At 43.6% G+C, this 24,338-nt stretch overlaps 1 protein-coding gene across 2 annotated transcripts in view; it reads left to right on the top strand.

The window, feature by feature from the left end:
- Positions 1-24,338, top strand: part of LOC114584856 (protein TUNAR) — a 59,793-nt gene that overhangs the window by 3,903 nt on the left and 31,552 nt on the right. The window contains exon 2 of one of the 2 annotated variants that reach the window (XM_077926502.1): positions 6,363-6,639. In XM_077926502.1, coding sequence (XP_077782628.1) covers positions 6,604-6,639 — 36 coding nt within the window. In that variant the 5' untranslated portion in view covers positions 6,363-6,603. Of the gene's footprint in view, positions 1-6,349; positions 6,640-24,338 lie in introns of both variants that reach the window. The other variant, XM_077926525.1, reaches the window with a different exon arrangement.

Below are 24,338 nucleotides of genomic sequence, written 5' to 3'. Positions count from 1 at the left end.
CTGCTTTTATCCTTATTTCCCATGCAGGCAAGTTGAGGGACTCAAGGCAGACTTTACTCAAGCACATCTGACCCCGTGAATAAATGTTCTATGGGTACTGCTAGATGAGACTGGAAATATATGATGAAGATCACCCACTCTTTTTAAAAATAACAAGAATAAAAGAAGTTAAAAGCAGCTTTATAAGTGAGGGAAATGGGGATATGTGGGGATATCCTGCTAGAGAATAAGGGGAGTCACTTGGATCATTTCTCCAAACTAAAGAATGCCCTTAAAAGCTGTCAGTATCCCTGTTACAACAAACAGAGAGATGCCATACTGGTCCTTCTGTTCTCTCCCTCATGAAAGGGGCGATTTAGATCAGGAAAACTGCACAGGGAAAAGTGTTGACTGTTCTTTCCCCAGCATATTGGACCTATTCTTATTCAGGTTCCTAGCAGCTGCTTTGAACTTACTTTTTTTTAAAAGGAGATCCTCATGCACTTTACTTACTTACTTACTTACTTACTCACTCACTCACTCACTCACTTACTTACTTACTTACTTATTTGCACCATAATCTAATTTCACCCTCATCAGCTCACAAAATTCTGGGAAGCCATTCCCAGTTCTGGCACCTAATCCATGACAGCTTATCTTAAATTTCCCAGAAGGTGTTTTTCTGAGGAAAAAGTCTGAGATTTCCTCTTTTCTCTCCCCAACCTGGAAAAAAGGAGGCCACTTTGCAGGACCCCCCCCCCCGAATATTCTTCACTTCTTTCCCCCCTTTTGGTGACAGTTGCCTTAGAACAGGGAGAGATCCAAGACACAGTGGAGGATTTTAAATGATGGCCTGGCTGCCAGCGCAGTCGCTGCTTCTGCACCAACCTTAGGAAACCCACCAACTTGGGGGAAAAGGAAGAAGCTTTGTAACTGCTACTATACTGGTGATGAACCCCATCCCTGAGAAGCTGTTGGAGAATTCCTCCTCTCTCTGGAGAAGTTTGGCAGAAAGCCCCTATCCCCAGCACAATTTCTCTGCGCGCAAATAGGATGCAGAATTTCTGCAATCAAATTATGCCTCTGCTATCCACATGCAGCCTTTAATGGCCATTCGCTGTTCCAGATCACCCCTGAGGGAGCATTGCTGGAGCAGAAGTAGGTTCGGCCAAGGGAAGCAGTATGAATAGTGCACTGAAACACTGCAGAAATTGACTATTAGGAGTGTAACTTAGGTCAGCAAACTCTGGCTGTGGTTGGTATGTGCAGAAGTATGTGATACTTCCTTGCCCGGTTTGATCCGCAGCTTCATGAAATAATTAGGTATTGAACAGTAAGTGTAATTTAAACACAGCTGCTTAACTCAGATGATAAGTGTTCTGCATTTTTTTTTTGAATTTTTCATTTCTTTTCCATGTTGACTCACTTGCAGTAAAATATTTTGCACTGAACTGCTTTTTTCTAGTTTTAGTGTTATGCTATACATAGTTGAGCACTGGAGGCTTGAAGACTTTACGGCAGTTTCAGCCACTATCTCTAAATGCTGAGGGTATGCTTCTTTTCCTTTCACGTTTTCAGGTGTACACTGATATTGACTGATGGAGTCTAATCTCGTCAACTTCCTGACTCCATTTTGCTTCAAAGCTGAGACTGAGTTATACTAGAGCATTCCAAAAACGTGGCTTCTAAACTGAAGTGCAATTTAGTTAGGACAGTGGCTTCTAAACTGTGTGCCGTGTCACCTTCTGGCATGAGAATTTGAATGAGAAGTTGAACAATGGTAGTCAAGTTTCATGAGAGGTAGCTTGTCTATCACTTCCAACCTACACCCCTTGCTCCCAGAGCTTTTTTCCAGCCGGAACTCACCAGAACTCAGTTCTGGCACCTCTCAGGTGGGCGCCATTGTCATTATAAAACAACAAGGGAGGCATTCATGGTGAGTTCTGGCACTTCTTCTTCTAGAAAAATAGCACTGCCAGCCTCCATGTATGACAGCTGCATATTTCTGCATTGCAGAGCGTTGAACTAAATGATCCACACAGTCCCTTCCAACTCTACAATTCTCTGACTCTATGACTGTAAAACATAGTCGTGTGTGTTCTTTTCACACTTTCCAGGCCTAGGCCCAGGCCCGGCCCATGCAGAGCTTATCTGAGACCAGGGTGAGAGTCCCCGGTTGGCTAGGAGGCACGGGGCATTCTTGTCATGATTGTGTAAGTCCAGCAGCACCCCTCTGAGGCCCGGAGCAAGTGTAATCTGCTGCCCCACCTCTGTCCAGGCCTGTCAGGGACTAATGCTGAGCATGAACTCAACCCCTCACACACATTTTGCTGACCCATTCACAGAGTTGTGAAATGGTGCGGACGTTCTGATGGTTCTCCAAGGGGGGGGGGGAGGTGCTGAAATTCCAGGAATGGAGGCAAATTCTTCTTTGTTCTTCTTGAGGGCTGCTGACTGGAGGCTGTCATTTCTCCTGAGAAGGGCTTTCCAAGAAAAGCTATGTCTTCATGTAGTTATCTTGTAATCAGCTGATCATTGATGCTTGTAAAGACGTAAGACCATAAGAAGAGCCTGCTGGATCAAGCCATCAAGTCCAGCATCCTGTTCTCACTAGGGCCAATCAGATGTCTGGGGGAAACCTACAAGCAGGATTTGAGCACAAGAGTGATCTCCTTTCCTGTGGTTTCAAGCAACTGGTATCTAGAAACATTGTTGCCTCCAACGTGGAGGCAGAGAATAGCCATCATGACAAGGAGCTATCAATAGCCCTCTCCTTCATGAATTAATCTCATCCTCCTTGGAAGCCATCTAAATTGGTGGCCACCATTGCTTCCTGTGTGCAAAGAAATAACTTATCTGTCCCAACTCTTCGAATTTCCAGGTTCATTGGGTGTCTGTGAATTCTGGTGTTGTGAGGGAGGGAGAAAAGTTTTTCTCCATCCACTTTCTTTCATGCCACGCATAATTTTATAAACTTCTATCACGTCACCTCTTAAGTCCCAAACACTGCAATTTTTCTTCGTAGGAGAGTCACTCCATCCCCTTGGTCACTTTGGTTCTAGATCTTTTCTGACTGCGTTTTTGAGGTGAGTTGACCCATGCATGGCACTTCATGAGACCAAATAATCAGCTATGCAGCTATGCAGACCACCAGTCCCTTCAGAAAGTTACAGTTCCTAGAGTTCTCTGTGAGGAAGAGGAATTGACAACCACTATGAGAATTGTAGCTCTGAGCAGGAAACAGGGGTCTCCTAACAGCTCTCAGCACTATGACTACAGCTTTTTCAATCAATTAATGGGGGAAAAATTGCATTTGAATATTATCGTTTGTGTGTATGCATGTGTGTGTATGTGAAATTTTGGTGATGTTCTCATGGGTGTGGTGTAGAGTTTTGTTGCACTTAACCTTACTTTGAGGTGACTGATGGGGGAGTAGAGATGGAGGCGAAATTAGTTTTTGTTTGCATTTTAATGGGGAAATTCCCAATTAACACTTCTTGAAACAACATGCAAAGTGAAACGTCGCTATCCTTTGGAATTCATACTTCTCTGAATTTTGCAATGCGGTTCTCCAGTCAAACAATATGTACCAAATGTATATATTGGGCGTGTATGTGCAGAAGAATACATATGTTAGTGAAAGCAATATACAAAAATGCACTTTATCATGGGAAATTTCTTGCAGAAATGTGTTAGTTCATTATTAGTTAAAAGTACTTACAATAATGTGTTTATTAGGAGAATTTTGCACTTAAAAGCTGATGAATCTTCATGAGGATTTTCTTCTTCTTGCAAATGCCACAGAAACGTGGAGAACTAAATTTAAGATTGGGAAAATGAAGACATTGGGGAAAACCAGCATTGGGAGATTCATATATGGTGCAAGCTGTTGGGCAAGTAAAAGCAGGTCTTGGGTTAAAAAGGCTTTACTGATCAGCACTTCCCCTTGCACAACACTTCTCTGGCAGCAACAATCAGCTGTTTGTCAGCACTTGGGAAGAGTGTGCACAGTTTCCCCAGTGCTGACAATCAGCTTATTGTTGGAGTGTGGAAAGAACTGCACACTTGCTCCCCACCCTGCAAAGGCAAAAATGGGTCACATGATGTCATTGTGACATCAGGTGTCAAACTTGACCTGCGGGGTATGAATGTGGAGGTAAGAATCTGGCCTACCACCCAGATCCTGTGACCCACCCCTGTTTCAGATAATCATAGAATCATAGAATTGTAGAGTTGGAGGAAAATATTGTTGTTGTTGTTGTTGTTTAGTCGTTTAGTCATGCCCGACTCTTCGTGACCCCATGGACCAGAGCACACCAGGCACTCCTGTCTTCCACTGCCTCCCGCAGTTTGGTCAAACTCATGCTGGTAGCTTCGAGAACACTGTCCAACCATCTCGTCCCCTGTCGTCCCCTTCTCCTTGTGCCCTCCATCTTTCCCAACATCAGGGTCTTTTCCAGGGAGTCTTCTCTTCTCATGAGGTGGCCAAAGTATTGGAGCCTCAGCTTCACGATCTGTCCTTCCAGTGAGCACTCAGGGCTGATTTCCTTAAGGATGGATAGGTTTGATCTTCTTGCAGTCCATGGGACTCTCAAGAAAAAATATTAGAATATGAAATATGAAAATATTAGAAATAAACTATGTTTAGAAATTGTCATTTTGTGAGAAAGCACATGTTTAAATGTGATTTTTTTCCAGCAGTTTTTTTCTGTATTATTGTTATTTTTTTGCATTTTAATGTGGAAATAGCAGCGAAGCCACTTATGAATGAATGCATGTGACAATGACTAGCTCCAGAAATGGTCTGATGGCATCCATCCCTAGGTACTGGGCGCTGAAGAGTCTCTCTGCCTGAGCTTCTGGAGAGTCACTGTCCATCAAAATTAACAGTACTAAACCAATGGTATGATTTAAGGCAGTTCCATGGAACCCGGCTAATGTCTAAGAGAAATACTGCAAACTCGTCTTGAAATACTTACAGTGGTTGGGCTTTGAATGTGGCTTTCCGAATTTGGAAAGTAAACTTCCATTGGCTGCAATGCAGTGGTGGCAGATGAGCCAAACCATGTAATTTGGCTGAATTTTAGTCAGAATTCTTTTAACTTCCAAATTATTCAACTGTTTTACCTGAGCAGGAGCCTCACATTCACATTGACTTCATTTGCAACTTAATGAATGCATATTATTAGATACGTGAACATAAACCTTGCAAGCAGCATGTGAATGTACTTTCCCTACTTGTGATTCGCAGCAACTGATATCAAGAGACATAGTATCAAGAGACTGATAGCCTTTTCTCCATGAATTTAACAAACAAACAAGCAAAATAATAGGGAGGGCATTCCACAAATGGAGAAACTGCCAGTGAGAGGAACCTGTCACTTGTCAGCGCCGATCAGGCAGCACTGCTTTTAGCATAACTACAAAGGCTTAATTTGTGTCTGAGCTTTCCAGTAGGTTTGAAGGGGATCTGGGCAAAACTCTATTATTGAATACTCTTCCGAGTTGGTGCGCAGCAACAACAGGCAGAGGCAAGGCATCAGTGCTGTGATCTGTGGCAGTGAGTTAGTAGGCCAGGGCCCCATGTTAAATTTCCAGCATCTTCAAGTGAAAGGAACAAGCAATGATAAGAAGACGTATGCCTGAGATGTATGCATCTCCACCCCCCATCGTTCAGCCTGGACACTGAGGTCCAGCTCCAAGGGCCTTCTGGCGGTTCTCTCTCTGTGAGAAGTGAGGTTACAGGGAACCAGGCAAAGGGCCTTCTTGGTAGTGGCACCCACCCTGTGGAACGCCCTCCCACCAGATGTCAAGGAAATAAACAAGCATCTGACTCCAGAATCTCAATCACCTTGGTTATTCCCTCCCACGTCTCCATCACTCCCTCTCTTAAGGATCACAGTCATTTGGATCATCTCTCTTTTGAATTCAGAGTAAGCAGCCCCAGAGTGAATCAGCCTGCAGCCTTTTCTCTCGGCTGGAGGATTTCCCCTTTCCGGCGAATTTGTCGCCTCTCTTATCCCAACCGCTTTCTAAAGAGAAGGCAGAATTTCTAACGCTTGACCTAACACAGGTTAGGAAAGGAGAAACAGGGAGTTTCTTGTTTTAATCTTCTTTCAAAGCAGAGGGAGTCATTTGTCGGCAGTGCAAAACTGAGCTGCAATTACAAAATATGCACTATGTGGGAATTGGGAAAGTTTGTTCATTAGAAAATAATTGCCTCTTTGTAGGGGGGATGGGCAAAATTTTGTTGCAGTGGAGTAAAGGAGATGCAGCCTCCTCCTTTTTGGTTAGCTACTCCAGAGCTTCACTAAAATACTTCTCTCTCTCTCTCTCTCTCTCTCTCTGTCCTCCTCCCTTTCCTTTGGAGTCTCTGATGACAGCACAGATCTCGGAATGAAGAACCTCTCCAGGCTGATTGGAAATGGCATTGCAGAGCTGAAACGTAACTGGAGGAAACATACCTCTCAATGAAGAAAGTACAATGCACTTGAAAGCTCTGACTCCTGGTGAAGAATTCAAGCCTAGAGAAAACTTGTCCGCTTGGCTGGGAAGGATGGGTTGGACAATCTTCACGCATTCCAAAGGGAATCTGGATGCCATGCTGAGCTTAATCTCTGCAGCATGCTCGGTGATTTTCTCCTCCTGATGCATTGCATGGTAAGGCCATTTCTCTTCTCGTAGCAAATGCTGGTTTCAGTTTGAAAGCATGTAAAACTGTGCTCGTCGTTTTCTTATTATTGTAATCAGGCATCTAGGTCCTCAATGCTTGTGGCTTAAATATTTTATGGTTGTTGTTTTTTTAAAAAAATGAAAACATTGGCCAGGTTGTGATTTGGTATTGTATTTTGAGGATCAATATAAGATTATGGATTTGGTCCTGCTGTCACTTGTGTGTGACTGAGTTCCATTGATTCAGCGGGACGTATACATGAGTACCTATGCAAGGGATTGTAGTCTATAATAGCCTTGTTACAATGTATGACCAAGGTAATTTGGCTGTTGAAAAGTGGCCTTCTACTATCTCTGATCCCTGCATAAGACAAACTGGTAATAAAGAAGACGACTTCTCTGGCTTTTCTGCTGTGTTAGACTTGGATTCTACAGATACTAGGCAGGTAAAGAAAGTTTGCGGGTGGTCACCACTCAACTTTATGGCAACGAAACCATTTCCACAGCCATTTTCTCAGCACAATTACTGCAGGCTACATGTGCAACTGTAATTGCATGGAAAAAGTATTGCGTGAGCCATCGGCACACTGGTCCCCCGTTGCAGCAATTTCCACGATTGCGGCAGTACTTTGTGCTGTCACTCCTGTGGAGGAAATCACTGCAAAGTATGTTTGTGAACTTTTAGTAAATGCGATATTTCTCCTTACATGATCATATGCTTGGAGGTAGCGAGTGTAAAGCAAGTGACCACACACTCAAACAACAAAACATCCCTAAGTTACAAAAGCAATCTAACATTAGCAACTATGCACAGTAGCCCATTCAAATGACAGCTCTGAGGACTGATGGGGTGTGTATAGGAGGCAGCGGGTCACCAGATTGTAGAAACAGTGGGATTTTCCTCTTTAGGACTGGAATCTTAAGCAAACTTACGACAAACTCAGACTCATTGAAACCAAGTAGGTTTCTTTTTGATCGAGCTGAAGGTTCCCTTGAGGTAAAAATATATCATTCGCACCGATGGATGCCTGTTGTAGTAGCATTTTGTTCTTATAATTTCTGGACATCAATATATTTTTGATTGGCTGGACAAGTCAGGCAAAAGTTGGAATACCTGGAATATTGATAAGACATTATGTATGTATTGTCCTGAGGAATCACAGTGTGAGCATGGGGGAGAAAGACATGAAGCGAAACTCCTTTGTTTGGACAGTCAGTGCATGAGTAATAAAGACAACACAAAGGCGTTTTGTAAGAGAATGGTTGCAGTGGTGTTGCGTCCTTTGCTGGCACCCGGGGCATGTGTGCATGCATGCACACGTACTGGGCAGGACTGGGGGCAGGGTGAGGAAGGTGAACAAAACTGGCTGTGCCAGCCCAGCACTCAGCGCTGACACCATGGATGGTTTGTGGGGCTGCTGTGCGCTGCTTGCCTGCCCGCCCACACAGGGCAGCCATTCAGCAAAGGGGCCGGGGACATGGTGGCAAGACCACCTTGGCAGGCAGGGTGGCACAGGGTGGCAAGACAACCTTGGCAACCAGCAGCAGGCAGGGTGGAACAGGGATCCCTGAATGGGTGCGCCTGGTTCACTAAAAATTGTGTGCCAGGGCTACATCCCCTGTCCCCCCCCCCACGCTACATCCCTGACTGGTTGTGCCTTGCAGAATATGGAAGTGTTCAAATGTACAAGTCAAACAGTGACCCAGATGATGACATGGTGTGGTTACAGACTGGGGCAGAGGGTCAGAAGTTATCAGAGCAGGAGAAATAAAGAACAGAGCAGAATGGTGTAAATAAATAATAAATAAATAAATTTTTATTTATACCCCGCCCTTCCTGGTTCAGAAAATTGGGCTCAGGGCAGCTAACAACAAATTTAAAACACTTAATTATGATACAACAAAAAACAGCGTAAAATACAGTATAAAAGCATGAATAACAATAAATTCAAAGTTCTAAAATCAATTTAGGGGGAAATCCATCCAATAAACATTAGATGATCACCAGGGCTAGCTGGATAAATTAGTCCTATTTGGGCCAGCGATGAGACCAGGGGAGAATTAGCTGTGGGATCCCAGAGAGGGTAATCTTCATAAAAAGGGGAGGGGGAGGGAAGGAAGGGGAATAAAAGATCAGGCTAAATTCAAATTGAAAGCCAGGAGGAATAGCTCTGTCTTACAGGCCCTGCGGAAGGAGGTTAAATCCAGCAGGTCCCTGGTCTCATAGGACACAGCATTCCACAAGGTCGGAGCCATCACTGAGAAGGTCCTGACCCTGGTGGAGGATAATCTGACTTCCTTAGGGCCCGGGACCTTTAAACTATGATTATATCATGGACCTTAAGGTCCTTTGCGGACCCAGAAGAGGTGGTCCCGTAAATGCGAGGGCCCTAAGCCGTAAATACGAGGGCCTTAGGAGAAGTACAAATGGATTAAAAGGAGGTTACAGTGGAAAGTACAGCAACTAGACTTGGGGAAGGTGCCATTTATACTTGTTGTGGATGCAGAAGGTCCTCAATTCAGTTCCCATCATCTCCAGTTTACAGAAATGGGTAGTGGATAATGAGAAAGATCTCTGCCTCTCCCATAGACCTTGGAGAGCCACTGCCGGAAGTCTAATGACACTGTCTTAGATGCACTAATAAGGTGACCTGCCACAAGGCAGCTTCCTAGAACACAAGCAAAAGCTGCAGTTCCCAGCACCCTTAATAAATAAGTTTCCAAGATTCCTTGGGGGTAGTCATGTGCTTTGAAGGTATGGGGTGTACGCAGTTGAGGATTAAGCACAGAAGGTTCTGCAGCAAAAGTCCGGGGAGGCAGTGTATCTGAAGATCTCTGCTGGATCTTCTTTTCCAGGATCCTGTTCTCACTGTCACCAACTGGACGCCTATGCAAGGAGAACATGAGGTCAACAGCACTCTCCCCACACTGATTCACAGCAACTGATATTCAGAGACAAATTGACCCCAACAGTGCAGAGTGAACACAGTCATCCTGGCTAGTAGCCACTGATAGTCTTATCTGTTATGAATTTGTTGAACCCCTTTTAAAGTCAGTGGCCATTACTATAACAAAAGTGAATTCCATAGTTTAACAACTTCTTCTTCTTCTTCTTCTTCTTCTTCTTCTTCTTCTTCTTCTTCTTCCTCTTATTACCGTATTTTCCTCTTATTACCCCATTTTACGCACCAGACCATGGGGCGCACCTTGTTTGAGAGGGGGAGAACAAGAAAAAAAATCTCCCCCTCTCTGCTCAGCACCCCTTCAGTGAAGCGACAGGAGAAACAGAGCCCCTTCCATTTCTCCTGCCGCTTCACTGAAGGGGTGCTGCGCAGAGAGGGGGAGAATTTCTTTTTCTTGTTCTCCCCCTCTAAAACAAGGTGTGTTCTGTGCGTTCTGTGCATCCAGGTCAGGGAACAGTGCAAAGGCGGCGCGCCACCTTCCCGCTGCCCCCTGAGCTTGTGGGGCTGGCGGTGGGGGGAAGCACTTCTTTCCCCCACTGCCAGCCTCAAATATCCCTGAAGCCTTTGGAGCGCAGCGTGAGTTCCCGCTGTGCTCCGCAGGCTTTGGGTTCCTTTTGCTGAAGCCGGGAGAGCAAGACTCTCCTGGCTTCAGCGAAAGGAACCTGAAGCCTCCAGAATGCAGCGGGAACTCGCGCTGTGCTCCAAAGGTTTCAGGCAGCTAGCCCTGAAGCCTGGAGAGCGAGAGGGGTCGGTGTGCACTGACCCCTCTCGCTTCCAGGCTTCAGCGAAAGCAACACGAAGCCTCCGGAGTGCGAAGGGAGGTCTCCCTCTGCGCTTTGGAGGCTTCACGTTGCTATCACTGAAGCCAAGGAGCCTGCATTCGCTCCATAAGACGCACACACATTTCCCCTTCATTTTTGGAGGGGGAAAAGTGCGTCCTATAGAGCGAAAAATATGGTAATTGCTGTGTGAAGAGAGATCCCCTTTTGTCTTTTCCTGAATCTTCCAATATTCAGTTTCATTGGATGACCCAAAGTCCTAGTGTAGGCGGGAGAAAACTACTTATCTACTTTTTCTATACAATGCCCAACTTTATACACCACTATCATGCGCCCCTCCCTTACTCACTTTTCTTTGAAACTAAGAAGCTCCAGATGTTTTCACCTTTCCTCATAAGGCATATGCTCCAATCCTTTGGTCACGTTGGTCGCCCCTTTCTGAACTTTCTCCAGCTCTACTCTCCCCTATTTGGTGAGAGGGCCAGAACTGTACACAGTATTCCAAGAAAGAGGGCATGCTGTGGTTCTCAAGGAATCTAGGGTTGCACAGACACATCTAGTGTTGGTGCAACATTGAAAAAACATGGTTGGGAGAGGTGATACCGAAGTTCCATCTGAGACGGTCCATTCTCAAGCACAAGTCACTACCAGTTCCTGGAGTGATCAAATAGCGAATGTGCTTGGCCCTTAGTCCTAAACCGAGATGGGGGGAAATATAGCTGCTTGTAGTACAGGCAACCCCCTAATTATACACATTCTTCTATGAAATCCTGCTTACTATACATATTTTTGCCAATAGGTAAAGGTACCCCTGCCCGTACGGGCCAGTCTTGCCAGACTCTAGGGTTGTGCACTCATCTCACACTTCCGGGTCATGTGGCCAGCATGACAAGCTGCATCTGGCGAGCCAGCGCAGCACACGGAACGCCGTTTACCTTCCCGCTGGTAAGCGGTCCCTATTTATCTACTTGCACCCGGGGGTGCTTTCGAACTGCTAGGTTGGCAGGCGCTGGGACCGAACGACGGGAGCTCACCCCGCCGTGGGGATTCGAACCGCCGACCATGCGATCGGCAAGTCCTAGGCACTGAGGTTTTACCCACAGCGCCACCCGCGTCCCTATTTTTGCCAATACTTTTGCCTAATTGCACAATGCATTTTTTTTGGTATGTTAACTTCACTCATAGGTACATATGCTTCCCCCCATTTTGTACACACTTTTCGGTTGGAGAACCATCAGAGCAGTGCAAATTTCAAAGGATAGCTGCTTTGTGGTTCAGTCCGTCCCCCCCAGGAAATGTGAATCAGGCAGGTTCACATTAAAAAGTGTATTGAATTCCTTCCCCATTTATACGATGGTGCATACACAGCAAACCATTCACTATGTTTTCTGTAGGACGCGGGTGGTGCTGTGGGTTAAACCACAGAGCCTAGGACTTGCCGATCAGAAGGTCGGTGGTTCGAATCCCCGCGACGGGGTGAGCTCCCGTTGCTCGGTCCCAGCTCCTGCCAACCTAGCAGTTCGAAAGCACGCCAAGTGCAAGTAGATAAATAGGTACCGCTCTGGCGGGAAGGTAAACGGCATTTCCGTGTGCTGCTCTGGTTCACCAGAAGCGGCTTAGTCATGCTGGCCACATGACCCGGAAGCTGTACGCTGACTCCCTCAGCCAATAAAGCGAGACGAGCGCCTCAACCCCAGAGTCGGTCACGACTGAACCTAATGGTCAGGGGTCCCTTTACCTTTACCTATGTTTTCTGTGACATCCGAGTGCCCTCAGTGAAGGATCTTAAATACCACAAAATACCATTCCCTCTGAAGAGGATTTGAGAAGAGAGAGGTACCCATAATTCCATGAAAAGCACAAGAGAACAGGGCAGACTTTCCCTGGCCCTTTAGAAAGAATAAAGATGGTGTCAGGCGAGCATGCCTAGGCTGTGAGTTCAAATTAGGGGCCACCACAGAAAAAGCTCTTTCAACAATAGCCATCCATCTGACCTTCAAAGGACATAGGAGGAAAAGATCATAAATGAACCATATTTGAGAAAATCATTATTACAGTTCTTGTTTGTTTGTTTGTTTGTTTGTTTTTTGTTTCATTTATGAATCGCTTCCCATGAAGGACTTGCTGAAAAGGCATGTCTTCAACAGGTGCCAAAAGCCCAATAGAAAAGGTATCTGAGGAAGTTGTAAAGGATAGGAACCACCACACTAAAGGACCGATTCCAACATTGTGTGGCGCAAACCCTAGAGAGGATAGTTTTAAGCATTTCCTGTGGTTAGAACTGAACGTTGAGGCAAATTCTGACTTACGGCACTCAATCCAGTGAAAAGTGAGGTGAAGCTAACATGTGACTAAAAACAATTCATGTGAGTAAAGGTTTTGTCAAGTTGGGTTCCTTCATTGTCATGGCAGCAATCATTAAGCTTGGGGCATAATTCCTTTTTTTCTCTTCTTAACAGAGTCGCTTTAATAACATTATTTTTGCTCACGTAAATCTTTCCTTACTGTGTAATTACAGCAAGCAAACTAGGTCAATAACAGATATCTCAGTTTTTTAAGCTCTGTAAATGCATTATTTAGCAATCTTTTCCAACTGCAAAAGTTTACCATTAATTACAGGTCCAGAGGCACAAGTAAATATATTTCAACAGAAGCTTGTATTTTAATAATTTGTATATTTTTCATATAGTAAAAACTAAGGAAAAGTTCAAAGTTAGAAGGGTCATTTACGTTCTCCAAAGCCCTGAACCAGTATGAGGGATCCAAGTGTAAGCAGTACTGCAATGTTGATGGGTTGTTGTTTTTTTGAGGGGTGAGGTTCATAGTGAAGAACAATTTTGGGGTGGTATGTGATGTTTTCATCAAAAGAGAGAAAAATCTGCCCTTTGCTATGAGATTGTGACTGTCCCCAAGTGCTACACCTCTCCTTGCGTGTCAATCCTGAAGTTGGGAGATCAGTAAATTAAGATCCAGACTCCCTGGGAGAACAGGTCTGCCATACATGACTCCTATTTTAATAGTACAGTAGTACCTCGGGTTAAGTACTTAATTCGTTCCAGAGGTCCGTTCTTAACCTGAAACTGTTCTTAACCTGAAGCACCATTTTAGCTAATGGGGCCTCCTGCTGCTGCCACACCGCCGGAGCACAATTTCTGTTCTCATCCTGAAGCAAAGTTCTTAACCTGAAGCACTATTTCTGAGTTAGCGGAGTCTGTAACCTGAAGCGTATGTAACCTGAAGCGGATGTAACCCGAGGTACCACTGTACATTCATGAGAGTGAACCTTCAGCCAGAGAACTACCCAAGACAAGAGGCTTAAGCAAGCGCACATCTCAGCTGGTCCTCCATACTGTGGTGTGATGTATTGTATTTCTATTTGCACTATGGTAATTGCATTTTTATGCAACTTTAGCCAAAGCAAATAAGTATGCAAATCCGAGCCCCTTCTTTGAACTCTTTTTGAGAGATGCACCTTTTTTTTAATGATGGATAAGTGACCAACTTTTCTTAATTTGGGGAAAGCTTATGAGCCCCTGGCTACAATGGTCAATGTGCAAATTCTAATTCGAGTACTATAGAAAAACAGGAATCCTGAAATAACTTGAGTTTCCCTTACACCAACACATATATTAAGGTCCGCACGTTACTGCTAGGTTCTAGAAGCAGGTCTGCATTTCACTTTGATTCTGGATTCATTACACTGGCTCAACGTTCCAGTTTGTTCTGCAGCTCAGTAGTGACATGCAAGGAGCTTAAAACTGAAACCTTAGAAGTGGGTCTTGGTGATTTTCAATCTGAATGTTAATTTATTTGTTGCTTTTTGGGTGAAGAGGAGACAGAGAAAACACTTGTGGAATGGAATTACTGGGGTGTAATTCTTTTATCTTACATTAAGGAGATCTAGATTCCCCAGGCATCATGAGATACCACCCCCACCCCCGCCACATCTTTGAAAATGTAATTTTTCAGCATTTAACTGAGTCTGCAACACATGATTCAAAGGTGTGGAGCAGGATTTGCTTACCTGTGGTGCTCCAGGTGTCCTTCATAGAATTGTAGAGGTGGAAGGGACCCAAGGATCACCTAGTCCAAGCTTGCTCCATCTTCCATGTGACATAGCCCTCTAGATAGTTGAAGATGGCTATCATTATCTCAACTCCTTCTCTTCTCCAGGCTAAGCATTCCCAGCTCCTTCAAGCACTCCTCATAAGGCTTACTTTCCAGATCCTTGATCATCTTGGTTGCCCTCCTCTGGACACGTTCCAGCTTGTCAACATCCTTCTTAAATGGTGGTGCCCAGAATTAGACAGTACAGTGGTGCCCCGCAAGACGAATGCCTCGCAAGACGAAAAACTCGCTAGAAGAAAGGGTTTTCTGTTTTTTGAGTCGTTCCGCAAGACGAATTTTCCTATGGGCTTGCTTCGCAAGACGAATTGTCTTGCGAGTTCTTGCGAGTTTGTTTCCTTTTTCTTAAAGCCACTAAGCCGTTAATAGCCGCTAAGCCGTTAATAGCTGGTAAGCCGGTAAGCCGCTAATAGCCGCTAAGCAGCTAATAGCCGTGCTTCGCAAGACGAAAAAACCGCAAGATGAAGAGACTCGCGGAACGGATTAATTTCGTCTTGTGAGGCACCACTGTATTCAAAGTGTGGTCTGACCAAGGCAGAATAGAGTGGTACTATTACTTCCCTTGAGCTGGACAATATACTTCTGTTGATGCAACCTAGAATAGCATTAGCTTTTTTTGCTGCTGCATCACACTGCTGACTCATGCTGAGCTTGTGGTCTACTAAGACCCCTAGATCCTTTTCACATGTACTGCTGCCAAGCCAGGTGTCCCCCATCTTCTGTTTGTGCAGCTGGTTCTTCCTGCCTAAGTGCAGAACCTTACATTTGTCAGTATTAAAATTCATGTTGTTAGTTTAGAACCAGTTCTCCAATAGGTCCCGATTCTGTCTTCTACCCTTCTACCCATCTGCAGATTGGATGAGCATCCTCTCAATTCCTTTGTCCAAGTCATTTAAAAAGACGTTGAACAACAAAGGGCCCTGGACAGAACCTTGCAGTACCCCACTTGTCATTTTTTCTGGGATGTTGAGGAACCATTAGTCATTTCCAACTCACATCAGCCCCAACTGGCATGGCCAAGGACAGGGTTCATGAGAGTTGTAGTTCAGCAAACATCTGGAGGGCAAAAGGATGGCCCGCCCTGATGTGAAGAAGATGCAGGCAAATGTACTACTGTTCTTCCTTCTCGAAGCATCTGGGGTCATCCATCTGCCAACATAGTCATTGTTATCTACTGATGTATCATTAGCATTTTAAAAGTATACCGTTTTTTAGGCAGACACCTAAAATTTTAAGTGTATGCCTAAAGATGTATTTGTTGATACTCTTTAGAATTTTGTCTTTATTTATTTATTACATTTGTGAAGCAACTTGAGCACACATTTTAAATATGTAAAGGTGACCGATATACCCCCCAAAATAAATGAATGCAGTTGGAAGCAAAGAATGGGAAGGAAGGCATTGGAAACAAGATGGAACAGAGCATGAAGATTTTCTTGTAAATGTTGAAAAATGAAAATGAAAATAAAATAAAATTACATTAAAATTTAAAAGCACATTTGCTGTGATTATGCAAATGAAGTGGGGTTTCTGTAGGAATGCCTTAAAGCAATCCTAACCATGTTTACTCAAAAGTAAATTCAATGGGACTTAGTCCCAGTTTAGTGGAGTCAGGATTGCAGCTTTAGGGATTTTTGATTTTGAAAATCCCGAAAGACAGATCTAGACCAGCATGTGTGTGTGTTTGTAACTTCTCTAGTTGGGTATTCATTGTGTGTTTATGCAGATTTTTGAGAATATCCATAAATAAATCCAATGTGGTAATGGAAAACTATCCTGCTGAGAAATATCAAAGAAAAGCCATTTATTATGTGAAATTGGTGCAGAATATTAATAGTGTTATTTGTGCCCAAACTTGGAAGATATGACATGAGCAGGTAATTGGTGCCTTTAATAAGGACACTGTAACTCTTCAATTGGAAGTAATCCCTCAAATTAATATAAAGAAGGGGGAAAATATTTGGGAAGGTGGGTGGGAAAGGTTCTCCAAAACAAATCAGAAAATGAAGGAAATTCAGTTGATCACTCTTGTACTATCAATAAAACATTTTATCCACCAGAGGGACAGCTTTTATTAAGGCACCAGGCTTTTTGGAGGAGAAGTAATTCTATAGCAGTACGTCCATGAAGATAAATTGCGCTATGAAGTCTCTACCTGTGTGACTGGTGAATGCTGCTCCATGTGAAATAGCAGAAGACAATTTAAATGATGGAGAGCATTGTTTTTCAGCCAGTTTAACTAGATATGAAATTATTAGAAGACAGTTTAATTGAATACATTGTTCTTGCCAGATACAACACCTGAAAATATAAGCTGGGTATGCAAGAATGCAAGCATAAATTTAACTGCTTTTGCACCAACCTTGGCCTGATCTCCTTGCTGATTTTGGAGATGGAGGTTGCAATCCTATGCACACTTATCTAGGATAAGTCCCATTGAACTCAGGGGGGCTTACTAGGGCTCTGACATTATACAGCATGCATTTGGGAATCCCAGGGCTTTTTGCATTGCAGGGAAAATCTAAACAGAGTTTGGTACCTATTCAAAAATCTAGGGGAACTGGGAAGGTGCATAACTCTCTCCACAAAGAGCCACTTCCCAGGAATAAAATACCATGTTGCTGTGCATTTAATGACTCCCAGGATAACCTTAGCATATGCCGAGCAGCATAGATTCTATTGCTGCCTGGAACAAACCATCATCACTCTGGAGCTTGTGAATTAAACCATCCCAGGGTAGGACCAATTATATAGGACAGGGGTAGGAACCTGTGACCTGACAGATATTGCTGGACTCCAACTCTCCCTCCCGTAAAATTAAACCCATGGGTGCCAACTCCAAGTTGATGGGCATTGCCATTCAAATGGTGTGCGCGCGCGCCATGTCTTGTGATCAAATATGCAGGATGGGACTTGCCTGGGCCCCCCAATATTGATGCCCCTGATTTCACCTGAGACTTCTGGAATGTCATCAAGTCCCATCAAGTTCTTGGCGACAAGAACATTCTGTGGGCAGCTAGACTGTCTATTTTTAAAAGTTTAAAAGGAAGAAATACATTTCAGAAGAACAGATGCAGTGCTGAAGCCCTCAGACTGCCTTGTAGTTACCATATTTTTCGCTCTATAAGACGCACCAGACCATAAGACGCACCTAGTTTTTGGAGGAGGAAAACAAGAAAAAAAATATTCTGTTTTTTTTAAAAGATATTTATTAAAGTTTCAACATTTTACAAAAATAAGGGGGGAAAAAGAAAAAAGAAAATACAAAGTAAAAACAGTTAAAAACAGATCAGTTTTTCCAAATCTTATCTTTCATTTGCTTGTTTCCCTGACCTCCTCACACCTCCCTTTTTTTGTATTCCAGTTCAATTAGTTAATTCAGCAAATCCTTTCCCTCTTTGATTTTATCTTAATCTTTTATCTTAATATATTATAACTTTATATTATCACCTGTTAACAAACCATTTTACATATTCCTTTATAACATTGCTACTAAAAACCACTTAACTTCAATCCAACATCATTCTAACATTCATTAATTTTGCAGTGTTTCTGTAAATAGTCTTTAAATTTCTTCCAATCTTCTTCCACCGACTCTTCTCCCTAGTTTCGGATTTGCTGGTCATTTCCGCCAATTCCATATAGCCCATCACCTTCATCTGCCATTCTTCCAGAGTGGGTAAATCTTGTGTCTCTAACATGGAACATCACCACAAGAGAATAATCATGGAACATCACCACAAGAGAATAATCATGGAAGCCATCGAGATAGAGAAACACCCTCACAACATGAACAAGCGTGACGACACATCCCGCTTGCCAGACATCTGGAAATTAGCCCTCCCCACAAAAACTGACACCAGATCCAGAGGCACACAGAACGCCATCACCAATCAACCACACCAGACCCAAACCCAGACCCTCTCCACAGATAAATTACAGACACCATCCAGTAGCCAAACCATGGTGGCACCTCCGGATGCTGCACCCCCCTGCAATCCCTACACAGATCTGGCTGGCACAGGCCACAAAACCACAGCTCGCCCCTATACACGAAGCCAAGCCAGAGCACAACTAAATGTAGTACACCCATCTTCTCAGAAAAACTCTTCACAAAGTTCAAGAGGTCAAGACACAAAGGCTTTAGCAACTAATCCACACCTAATGACCCACCTAAGTGGTACTCAGGATATCACTCAAGAAATCACTCAAGATATCCCTCAAGCAATTAAGGAACAAAAGAAGAAAAGGCACACTAGCCTGGGAACTTCCTCTCTGCCCAGAACATTGGAGGCTATACACCATACCTCCTCTACAGTATTTATAGGAACTCAAACACTGAGATCCTGCTCTGTTCCAGTAACAAGAAGCCGAAAGCACCAGCCTGAAGATGACGAGTGAGACCTCGTCGAAACGTCGCCTAGACACCCCAACTTTTACACGGGAAGATACCCGAGGACACCAAAACCTGCATATATATATATATATATATATATATATATATATATATATATATTCTGAATCCCAGAAGCCAGAACAGCAAGAGGGATTGCTGCGCAGCGAAAGCAGCGATCCCTCTTGCTGTTCTGGCTTCTGGGATAGCTGAGCAGCCTGCATTCACTCCATAAGATGCACACACATTTCCCCTTACTTTTTAGGAGGGAAAAAGTGAGTCTTATAGAGCAAAAAATATGGTACTTTAAAAAAAAAGTTTGTATTTCCATGCAGCTGTCTTAAGGATCTCCCCAAAAAATCCACATGGAAATGGGATGAAACAGCCTTAGCCCCACCCTAACTGGGATGGACCAGATGTTAATGGGGGACACTCAACCCCAGCCTGTCTTCAGTTTCAACAAGCTAGCATCCTGCCACTTCCAGTCAGTGCAGAACAATTTCTACTCACCAACTCATAACAAGGCAACTTGCCAATTACAAGTCTGTTACATAATTCTGCTATAGCACAAAAGCTGATTGTGAATTTAAATTATTTCTTTGCATTGATCTTCACTTCGGGCGTAGATGGAGAAAAATCTATAGAGCGTGCATTCTTTGAAAAAAAGGAAACAAGCCAATTGCATTTTTAAAAATAAAATAATAATAATAGTTTGTCAGGCATCCCGTTACATAATTATGAGAACAACCCAGAGAACGCTTTGCCAGTATGAACTCTGTTGAAACTCAAAGTGCAGACAGAGCAATCAAAAAGGAAGTGGCGTATCCTTTGCACCCAGTATTGGATTTAAGCCCAGCTCCTCAAACCAGAGGGCCAATATAGAATCAGAGAATTAGAAGGGATCCTGAGAGTCTTAGGGCTGCCATATTTCAAAAGGTTGTTGAGCTTCTTCTTTTTTCAGTTTTGAGCTATTTTCGGGAAATCGCCAAAATATTGACTTCTGACATGGGTTGCCATACAGTATGTCTGGATTTTTTCCAGACATTTCTGCGTTTTCAACCTGGAGAATGCTCCCAAGTGCCATTTTCCGGCAATGTCTGGGAAATTCTGGATGTATGGCAACCCGAACAACCCCCTGCAGTGCAGGAATCACAACTAAAGCATCCATGATATTTTTTTAAAAATCATAATTTTTATTGATTTTTCCATATTTCATCTTAATTTCATACACATATTCACAACTTATGTTATTTGCTCAGAATGAGCTTTGACTTCCTTCCGTCTCTCTTTCTGACATCCCTATGACATTTAACATATCTATCGCATTCCCATAATCACTTCTTTATCATATATTAGCCTTTAGAAATCACATTCTTATCTGTAAATTTTTAAAAATAAATCAGCATCTTAATTTCTTGTTACAAAACATTTCACGTTAATGCTACAAACGTTTTCATATGGGTACAATTTTCTTTCATTACGTTTCCGAGCACAATTCAACGTGCTGGTGTTGACCTTTAAAGCCCTAAACGGCCTCGGCCCAGTATACCTGAAGGAGCGTCTCCACCCCCATCGTTCTGCCCGGACGCTGAGGTCCAGCGCCGAGGGCCTTCTGGTGGTTCCCTCATTGCGAGAAGCAAAGCTACAGGGAACCAGGCAGAGGGCCTTCTTGGTAGTGGCGCCCGCCCTGTGGAACGCCCTCCCATCAGATATCAAAGTGATAAACAACTACCTGACGTTTAGAAGACATCTGAAGGCAGCCCTGTTCAGGGAAGTTTTAAATGTGTGATATTTTAGTGTATTTTTGGTTTCTATGGAAGCCGCCCAGAGTGGCTGGGGAAACCCAGCCAGATGGGCGTGGTACAAATAATAAATTATTATTATTATTATTATTATTATTATTATTATTATTATTATTTCAAATAATAAATAAATTTGCTCCAGTCCTTTTGGTATTTTTCTTCAGGTCGATTCCTAATCCTCCCCGTCAACTTCGCCAACTCCACAAAAGCATCCATGATAGATGGCCACCCAAACTCTGCTTAAAAACCTCCAAGGAAGGAGAGTCCACCCCATGAAGCAGATTAGGCTGAAAGTGAGGGAGGGTGTGGCCCTAGGTCACCCAGTAAGTTTCATAGGCAAGTGGGGGATTTGAACCTTACTCCCCCAGGTCCTAGTCTGACACTCTAACCACTGTACTACACTGGTTCATGGTAAGAGTATTTACTCACAGAGGAGACCCACTGTGTTCAATGGATTTACTCAGTGAATATGCTTAAGATTACAGTTGGGCAACCCCATCCTATGCATATTTGCTTCAAATTAAGACCCATTCAATTCATTGGGGACTACTCCCAAGTAAGTTTCCATTGGGCCACAGCCTTAATTAGTGGGGGAAACAGTGTAAGGGAAAACTGTAATTGATGAGACTAAGAATTAAGACCACAACGATTTATTTTCAAAGCTATTTTGATTCTGGTGTGTTCACAGCCATGACTAAAGAAAAGAACACTAAAGATTATCTTTCATCCAAACAAAGAATGGCAGCTTCTGTTAATTAAATTATAATCAGTTTCACACTTTCCTTAGTATCTCATGAGAATAATCTATATTGAATTTTTTGTGATATGCAAATTTACTTAAATGTAATCACTTAATTAATCAGTTAAAAGTCAGGTAATAGTGCAAGCCTGGACATGTCTAATCAGAAGTAAGTTCTGTTTAGATTATTATTGTCAGGGGCAATGCAGCAATAAATCACACAGAGTACATGAAGTTAACTCTTTCTTAGAAGAAACAAGGTCTCCTCAGGAGTGTCAGGCCTAATGAGCACAGCAACTCTTCTGGGTAGGTCTTGCCCCTATGAGGCATTTGTGGAGACTGAGGGTCCCCATCTTCCCAGAGCTGCCTAAGTCTCCTCCTTTCCCAGATTTTCCCCAAGAAATATGAGACTATGCCAGTGTGCTTGCCTTTGCTCCTCCCACTTCATCCCTTTCCTGGTTCTGGGCAACCAGGGGAGGGGAGGGTTTTTTGTTTTTTTTGCAGAAGGAGGAAGAGACACCCTTGCTTCTTCACCAGCCTAACTCATCTCTGCCTCTTGGCCTCTCTTGCTTCAGCTTCTCCCTCTGATTCTGGACTTATCTCTGCCCCAGCCTCTTCCTGCTCACTAAACCTGGTTACCTCTTCAGCTACCAACACTTCCTCCTTCCCGTCTTCTCCCTCTTCTCCCCCTGACCACTCATCATCATCTCCGGGCTCTGAACCTTCTTCCCTTGAGGGTTGGGATATGTGTCCTTCAATGGCAATTAACATAGACCTCCTTAGCCCAATTAGATTTTAGTTTATGACCTGCTGTTTAGAATTAAACTCTTCCATATAATCAATAATCTGGAGCAAAACTAAACTAAATTAAGTTTAGTTAGTTTATTGAATTTGCGCTTCCGGGTGCCTCAGGAAACTCAAAAGGAGAGCAAGCCTCCAAATAAATCCTTTAAACTGCAAAGGGAAAACCTCCTTACATTTTAAATCAGTGGTGACAGCAGTGCAGGGCTTTGTTGGATGTCTGGAATAAGGATGGAGGAGGATTTTGGTTGGCTCCAAACTTTGGAGCAAGCCTCTCCAGAGGCAGAGCTATCTGTTCTGGCACCCAGAGCAGCGCAGGGGCGGGGTTAGCTGCCCGCACGGTGAGTGTCCCTAGCCTTCTGCTGCCCACGTGGTGAGAGTCCAGGGGCACGGTGATGTGCCCCCCCCCCCCAGGGATGGCACCTGGAGCAGGCCGCACCCCCCGCACCCCTCTTCCTCTGCCAGTGAGCCTCTCCAGTCCACATCCAACAGATCATACTTAGTTTGGACACAGACGTGCAAATTAGGTTGCACAGCTGCACACTTTTCCAGAACACAATTCCTTTCAACTTAAATTTATTTATTTAAATAATTTGTATCCCACGTTTCACTATATGCCTCCAAGTGGCTAACACACACACTCACCCCCCCACACACACACACCATGCAGTATACAAAATTTAAAACACAGATGAAAGCAATAGAAACATCAGAACAATGTCATGGTGAAAAGAGCCCCTGAAATACGTAGAATTGTTTTAATCTGGCATCTGACATTTAGGAAGGGCAGAGCCTATCTGACTTCTAATGGGAGAGAGTTCCATAGATTTAAACCCACTACACCAAAGACACAGCTTTTCGTTACTTGTGCGTACCGCCAGTCGGTTTACCAGGTGACCTAAGCTTAGGCTCTTAGGGGAAGCGAGAGATGCTTATTGCAAGGTAATAAACACAGATGTTCAGAACACCTGTAATTGCTTGTTTAATTTAGAATGGCAATTTCCCCATATGCAGAAGATGATACAAAGCCCTTTACACTTAAGTGTCATTCTGACACGCATTTGGAATAGAGGGAATCAGTGGCAGGAAGCAGAGCAGCCAGGAGGAGATGACTGCCCTTCTATGTGGCTGAATGAATTATGCTACGCTGGAGGAATTTACTCAACGGTGCCTGCACGTCTGTGCTTGCTTGCTTTTTTCTTCTTTTTAATTATTGTGCCCTTAGTGTTCTTAATTGCATTTGTACACTTTTGTATTTTTAAAAAAATACTGTATTTTTTGCTCTATAAGACTCAATTTTTCCCTCCTAAAAAGCAAGGGGAAATGTGTGTGCATCTTATGGAGTGAATGCAGACTGCACAGCTATCCCAGAAGCCAGAACAGCAAGAGGGATTGCTGCTTTCTCTGCGCAGCGATCCCTCTTGTTGTTCTGGCTTCTGAGATTCAGAATATTTTTTTTCTTGTTTTCTTCCTCCAAAAACTAGGTGCGTCTTATGGTCTGGTGTGTCTTATTGAGCAAAAAATACAGTATGTTTGCGTAGTCGCTTTTGTTGGGTACCTTGGCCTTCTCTCTCTCTCTCTCTCTCTCTCTCTCTAAAGGAAAGTTCACATGTAATCCAAACACATTCATGATATTTCAGATTTTCGCATGAGAAGTTCTTCCAGGGACCTGAAAGGCCTTGCTGAGCTAGACAAATTGGTACCATTGTTGCCTCTGCAATGTTGGTGAAAACTTTTAGTCTGTATTGTGGAACTGGCATTACTTACCAAATCCTAGCAGCTACTCACTCTGTTCTGCTCCAGCTTTTCATTTGAGCATCAAATTGGGCACATCCCTTTTCCATGTCTGAAGTTTTGGAGGCACTCAGGGCTGGCCCAAGACATTTTGCTGTCTGAGGCAAAGGACAAGATGGCGCCCTCTAACCCTTCTATGAATCAAAGCTGATTGGACTGACAGCTGTGAATTCCCTACCGCCACACACACAAATCTTCTCTGTGGGTAGCAATGTGTTTTTCTTCACTTACATTAGGGGCAAACATTGTCACACTTCACTTGGGTGTTCTTAGTGTTGTTTTCAGAAGCCA

Source organism: Podarcis muralis, chromosome 1 (assembly GCF_964188315.1).
Source record: "Podarcis muralis chromosome 1, rPodMur119.hap1.1, whole genome shotgun sequence".
NCBI classification, from domain to species: domain Eukaryota; kingdom Metazoa; phylum Chordata; class Lepidosauria; order Squamata; family Lacertidae; genus Podarcis; species Podarcis muralis.
This window is presented reverse-complemented; position numbering and strand designations above follow the sequence as displayed.